General features: G+C 39.7%; 1 protein-coding gene across 2 annotated transcripts; it reads right to left on the bottom strand.

Annotated features, from left to right (window-relative positions):
• Positions 1–2,128: 2,128 nt before the first annotated feature.
• crybb1l3 (crystallin, beta B1, like 3) lies at positions 2,129–5,802 on the bottom strand. 2 transcript variants are annotated; one of them, XM_015951632.3, is made up of 6 exons: positions 5,656–5,802; positions 5,032–5,105; positions 4,830–4,948; positions 3,429–3,561; positions 2,998–3,140; positions 2,129–2,892 (listed from the first exon to the last, which is right to left on the bottom strand). In XM_015951632.3, exons 2-6 carry the CDS (start codon positions 5,095–5,097, stop codon positions 2,724–2,726), a joined length of 630 nt encoding a protein of 209 aa, XP_015807118.1. In that variant the 5' UTR covers positions 5,098–5,105; positions 5,656–5,802; the 3' UTR covers positions 2,129–2,723. The 2 variants fall into 2 exon arrangements, with proteins under 2 accessions (XP_015807118.1, XP_015807117.1); XM_015951631.3 differs by having other exon boundaries at positions 5,651–5,748.
• Between the last annotated feature and the right edge of the window lie 854 nt (positions 5,803–6,656).

Genomic DNA, 6,656 nt, shown 5'->3' with positions numbered 1-6,656 from the left:
TTCTCTGCGCATTGTTAGCTTCCTGAACGGCCTCAGTTTGGAGAAATACAGCTCGCATCCTAACAGGACTGTTGGACTTGTCTGAGTTATTCTGCTTTCCTTAAAGTGTCCCAACCTCCTGATTTTCCTCAAAATAGTTTTTACTGTTTGTGCACAGCTTTACAAATTTATTTAAATGAAACTCTCCAGTTATTTACAAGCACTATCAGCAACATGCTGTAGCACTTCCTGGTGACTCCAATGTCAGGTTTAGCAGGCATTCCTCATCGTTTTTACCCAAAACACCCCAACACAAAAACAAAACAAAACAAAATTAAACAAAATAAAACTAACAAAACAAAACAAACAAAAAAACAAAAAACCCATTACTTGAGCCTTTTTAGACATTGGAACAATCTGCTTTGTTACCGGGAATGCATTCAATTTTTTATCACAGATTCTTAATGCTCATTCTATTTTTCATTTTATCTTTAGTGTTTTATGACGTGGACATTTATTTTTCTCTGGAATAAAGCTGGATGATTTGACAGCAGTGTAAAGGATCTTAAAATGAAGTTCATAAAAACCTCTGATTTGAGTTTCATGACAGCAGTAATCTTCTGCTCCTGTCAAAAAATGGTTCAAATCATCGGGATTTTACATCAGTTTTTAAACTTTACCTTACACCCCTGTCAGTTTAGTGTTACACAAATATTTATGCAGAAAGACAAAGAAATTCCTGCCTGAATTCATGCACCTGAAGTGTTGTTTTTGCTGCTCATGATGAATGTATTAAATATAAAACTGATGACATTGTACATTTTGATAATAAAGAAAAATATTGAAGCCAATCTGGTGTCTTAAGCCTAATTTATACTACTTTTAAGCGCCTCGTGATTTTTATTTTGAGAGGCGCTATAGAAAAAGATATTTTCTTTTTCTTCTTCTTCTTCTTCTTCTTCTTCTTCTTCTTCTTCTTCTTCTTCTTCTTCTTCTTCTTCTCCATCTGCGTCGGGACGGACGCACGCAACACCAGTATGCGTCCTTGCGAGCCTGCTGGAGAGCCCTCACAAGGACAGATGGAGTTGAGCTCTCTTTTCTAAACATCCGTCTGATGAGACGGAGAACGCAAGCTTGTGATTGGTCAGGCTGCCACAGTCGTCTACAGCGACACCATTGCCCCCTTAAAAACGTAAAGTGAGCCGAGAATATAGCGGCAGCGGGACACAGAGCAGCCTAAAGAATACCTCGCGGAAAAACTCTAAAAATATGAACGTTTTATTCACTCATGACTGGAGTGAAAAGATACGCAGCAAGTGTTTTATTTGTAATGAGAAACGTGGGTTTAGGGGTGACGAGTGCATGAAGAGGTGAAGGAGGATGAGTGACAAATTTGTCCTTGTAAAAAAGTCTCTTAAATAGAAAAAACACAATATAAACACAATATTAAATGCACAATCTTAAACCAGATGCATGACAGGATACCCCAGGACAGTGCTACGCCCTCTGTTGTCCTGGAGGGGAATTGCTTTGCAACACTCAAGAGACGGAGAAGTCTAAAAGGCAAAACGTCTCTGTCCATGCATGCGTCTCTCACTTGTAGAGCTGATGGAGAACTATAAATCAGGCTTTACACACACAGGTTTGTAGCAAAACTTTTTAACACTTCATGTTAAATACATATAGGAATTAAACCATGTTATTTTGTGGTCAATAAAATTAAAAAAGGTAGAAATGTATTAGCATGGAAACAACTGAGCTTTTGATAAGTGTGAGATTTGAAAGATGACTATTATTTTGAAGGTCTTAGTTCTGTTTCACAGAAAAATACAAAAACTACAAAAAAGAAAAGTGTAAAATGAAAAATTATTCATTTATCAGCAACTGTGAAGTAATGTTCAAATCGACATGATATTTTGTGCAAATTCATCACCTTTTCATAGTTTCTGTTATAAAACATCATCTAAAAATAACCCAAAATGATGATCACAAATGTGCAACATGCATTCTGGGTTAATTTATCATTTTTAATTATTACAAATCACTCTATCCTTTTAATTAATCATTTCACATATGTGCATGCCTTTGTTAAACCTATGACTTCAAAATGAAAGAAAAAATACCAGAACAAAAAAAAAAAAGACCAGTATTCAGGTAAGTTATTTTTTTATTTAATTGGTTTCCATTGGAAAGTTGCTTCCCAGATGCCAGCATCCCTGAGAAAGTGTAAAATGCAAAACTGCTGGACAGCCCCATCAATGGGCTGAGAAAGACTGTTGCTTCATTAAATCCCAACCCCACGGTCTCTTTTAAATCTCATTTAATCACTGACTAATGTGTGGTGTCATTAAGCCTGCTTCTGTGTGATGAGGACATAGCTCCTCCCTCTGCTTTGTACTGTGACTGCAGGACAGGCGTGAGCTGTCCATGGTAGAGGACTATTTTTATTAAGTGTTATTGGCATAAGTTCTTCTAAAAACATGAAAGAAATGAGTTCAAATAGAGAGAAATACAGGGTTTGATTGAAAATAGAGCTGAAACAAATTAATACACAATTACTAATGATTGTTCTTGTTTAAATTGTTATTACTGAAGAATTTCTAATCCCATTCAGTCATGTACAATCCCACAGATTGTTAATCTCTTAGTGAGTGTAGGACCATCAAAGCTAAGAGGCTTTTTGAGTGGCTTCTGAGGATGTTTAGCAGCGTGACATTTCTCTGAGCTTCTGTTGTTTCCTCCATCTATGAGGTCAGCTCGAAGCAGCCTCGGCGGTGCGTCTGCATGTCTCTCACTCGGCGGATGGACTGGACTTGGGGGTGGTGGGACCCCCACTCATTCCAGTGCTTGTAGGAGCCCATTTCAAGCACATACTGGTAGCCACGGTAGCCGGGGTACTGGTACCCCACCCAGCTGTGTGAATAGTTACAAAGATTTGAGGTTAAGTTTGAAAATCAGATTTGCTTTACAGAAACAGTCATCCAGCCAGATAAAAAGGAACATCAAAGAACCACCTACGTTCCACCGGTGACCTGAATGCTGCCGACACGATCCTGGAAGCCGTAAGACCACAAGCTTGGAATATCTTCATCACACACTTCCATCTTCCGACCCTCAAAGTTCATACATTCATACAGACAAATCTTGTGGTCCTGGGGGTCCTAAAAGAAGGGACACATCACTCTTCCTGCTGGTTTTTCTGGCAGATAACAAAAAGTGTTGTTGTTGCTCTACATCTGAAAACTTTAGATAAAATTTCAGCAAACTGCAAATCAAGATAATAGAAGCCGAACAACAACACAGCCATTGTTGTGTACTGTTGAAGATCACTGATCTGAAATCAATTTCCTGCTTTAGAATAAAATTCTAGAAGCAAACGGCAGATCAACAGTAACAAGTTTTTACTTTTACTTTTAAGAATAAAACCCAAGTCTCTGAAGACAACATACCATCCGGACGGGTCTGACTGACATCATGCAGTCACACCTGTAACTGTTGGACCAGGTGTCCCAGCGGGGGTACTCTCCCTTCTCCAGCATGAACATCTCACCTGTCATGTTCTGCTGCTCATATCCCACCCATCTGGAAAGTCAGAAGGAGAGATGCTGTTTGTGAATCGTTTCAATCCGTAGTGTCCAATCCTGGTCCTGGAGGACCACTATCCTGCATGATTTACTTCTTCAGCCTGACCTTAAAGAGCAAGTCACCCCCAAATCAACCTTTTTTTTTTGCTGATAAACGATATAAATGAGTGTCTAATCGTGCCATAGACACGTTTAGTCAATGATTTGCACTTTGGTGCATTTTGGTCAAAATTTTAATATTCTGCCTAAAACTGTCTGTGTCGTCAGGTAAAAACTCTGCACTACATTTGAATTAAAATCTGCCACCGCTATTGGCTATTAGGTACACAATGACGTTAGCGGGCACGTTATGATGTCACAATGCTGTTGTGAGCCTGTTTGTGTGTATTTGTTGACGGCGATGCCCTCTCAGTCTGCCAGGCAATGGCATTTGTTGTATTTTTCAAACATGAAGTGGGAGTGGAGTAAGTTTCTTGTAGGGGGTGACTTGCTCTTTAACCTCTGCAGAAGTCTGTTAAACACCATTTTATTTAAATACAGTTTGTTGGGCAATAGGAACATATAAAAGATGCAGGATGGTGGCCCTCGAGGACCATAATTGAGCACCATAAATGCACGTGCTGTCACAGACATGCACTCTAAGAAATTACTTGTTGAATTGACTAATTTATTTAGTTATGTCAACTGGTTCCACTAAACCTTGCTGCTTAAATGGAAAGAGTAATAAACAGTGTTTTACGTTGTTGTGTCAGCAATCTGGAGTTTTTCCCTTTTCAGGAATTACGTATGATTTTTAGAAATCTGTAAAAGTAATACTCTTACTCTGCACTGTGATATAATGTAGGCAACATGTCATTTTTTTGCTAAGCCCATCCCCCATTGAGTAAGGTCCAATGTAATTTAAATTAGCCAATAGCGTTAGACATCATCTTACGTGAATAAATAGTGTATCGTGAGAATACAAATTGTAAAATAATGTTTTTTTCTTTTTACCTCTGTTGGCTAGCTAGAAGTGCACATTCACAAACAAAAGGCATTGCTTCCAGCCATAATCATGGAAGTAGGAAGAGGGGCTTCAGGTGCAATACATTCTTCTGCCTCTAGATAGCGCCCTCTGAGGAAGAAACTCCATATTTCTGCTTAAAAGTAAATGTATATTACTCTTTACATTTAAGCAACAGGGCTTAGTGGAACCAGTTGACGTAACCTGGTTAAACACATCCAAAGTTTCATTTCTGAGTATGTCTGGTTGCTTTGGTGACTTACGGTCCACACTCAACTCTGATGGAGCCAATTCTCTTGAAACCTTTCTCACTCAGGTTACGGCACTCCCCGAACAGGTCCATCCGACGGCCTTGGAAATTCTCATACTCATAGAGGTATATCTGTAGAAAACCAACTCAAAGAATTTATAACTGAGGTGAAAAGTTTGTATTCTTATTTTTTCCACTGATGTTTGACTGAATACCTTGTGGTTGCGTAGCCCGGTGGCAGGGTGGCTGCCGATGCTGCCTTGGGTGCCTGAGTGAGACATGATCAGATCTGCAAGGAAGAATCATTAAATAGTTCGTCAACAGGGAGAACTGGCACACCTACGTCAGGATCACCTATGGCCCTTCATCATGTAAAAGATCTGTTTAAACGTTTAACTTTGGAGGACTTCTGGTAGAGAATAAACTCAATAGTAGAAGGAGAAGAAATAACACAATCTGACATATCATAACACATATCTTGAATATGACCTGGTCTGGTTCTGGTCCTTCTGTAAATGTCTCGTTACATTTCTGGAAGTTTCGTCAAAAGCGTTCAGACATTAAACAACACCCAAACAAAACTGTTCTCTGCAAAGCTGCCTTTGTGTTTTTGCAACTAGAAGATTTGAGAAAGGACGTCATCATTAATGTTATCTCAGTAAATCCAGTCAATGTGGAATCACTCCTTGTTGCATTTTCTGCCAATAATTCATCTTTTTAGTCCGAAGTAAAGTTCTTGCTTGTTTTTTCTAGTCCAACAAACGAGTAAACCACAGAATTCACCTATATGGTGGAACCTTCTAGCAGTTAGAAGATCTCAGATTTAACACTTACAGTACCTGAAGGCTGAAAAGGGCCGATGTGTGCAGAGACTGATGGACGCGGTCCTCGTGGGCCAGAACATATAAATACATTCACCTCCTGAGTGAGCCTAAAAAGGCTGGACTCTGACTTCTCATTGGCTGTGAGCTGATGGGAGCCTAGTGTCAGGTCAAGGGTGACCAGCGCTGAGTCGGCTGTCTGTTTTGTTGTCCGGCTCTATTGTGATGGACTCAGAACAGTCACTGCCATCAGCAGAAAATTATTTCCACCATACCCCCCCCCCCCACACACACACACACACACACATATTTAAACTGTCACTGTTTTTCTTCCTATCTAAATGCAAATTTGTATTCTTGTCTTCCGTCATTTCCATGGGTTTTCTAGTGATTATTTTTGTGTTTTGCCTACATTTTTCTTTCCTTCATATTGATGCTGGACTGAGCTTTTGAGCCCTGCTTGTTTAATGTGCCGACTGCAGGAGCAGCATCTGTTCTTCTGTTCAGATTGGCTCTCGCTCGTCTTCTACAGTGAGCGACTTCACGTTAATGGCACGTGTGCAAGTTACCGGCTGCATGTTGTTAAAACAGAGGAAATATTAAAATGAGACAAAATACAAACTTGTTAAAGTTTTTAAAAGCCGTTTTAGTTTTCGTGATCCCTTTTTTACCTGCATGCATAAGGGTGTGACCTCGTAGGACTGGCTGACTGAAGCAATGATCCTTTTGGTTTCCTTGAGAAAACAAGGTTCTGCTCAAGACTGAAATCCAACAAACAAACAGAGTTTACAAGAATCCTGAATCTGGTCTGAGCTTTATAACAGTGCACCATGTTTTTGATCCACATAAGATGTTTCTGTGTTTGCACCACAAACACCCTCAGATCCATTTGGAGTTTCCAGACTGGAGTCTGGCAAAACTGAAGTTCTTACTGGGGAACGGATACCCATGTGGAACCCTGGGGTGTTGTACTTTAGAGGCAAAGCCTCCATTTAAATCTGAGAGGTGCTATTGAACAT

The sequence above is a fragment of the Nothobranchius furzeri genome, chromosome 13 (genome assembly GCF_043380555.1).
Source record: "Nothobranchius furzeri strain GRZ-AD chromosome 13, NfurGRZ-RIMD1, whole genome shotgun sequence".
Classification (NCBI taxonomy): Eukaryota; Metazoa; Chordata; class Actinopteri; order Cyprinodontiformes; family Nothobranchiidae; genus Nothobranchius; species Nothobranchius furzeri.
This window is presented reverse-complemented; position numbering and strand designations above follow the sequence as displayed.

What these genes read in the sequence shown, in the direction of transcription:
- crybb1l3 (XM_015951631.3), bottom strand. Translation starts at nt 5,720, where the DNA reads ATGTTCTGGCCCACGAGGACCGCGTCCATCAGTCTCTGCACACATCGG. An exon ending in CTTTTCAGCCTTCAGGTACT is followed by an intron (nt 5,106 to 5,650) that starts GTAAGTGTTAAA and finishes TCTTCCTTGCAG; the next exon opens with ATCTGATCATGTCTCACTCA. An exon ending in CAGTCAGACCCGTCCGGATG is followed by an intron (nt 3,141 to 3,428) that starts GTATGTTGTCTT and finishes CCCTTCTTTTAG; the next exon opens with GACCCCCAGGACCACAAGAT.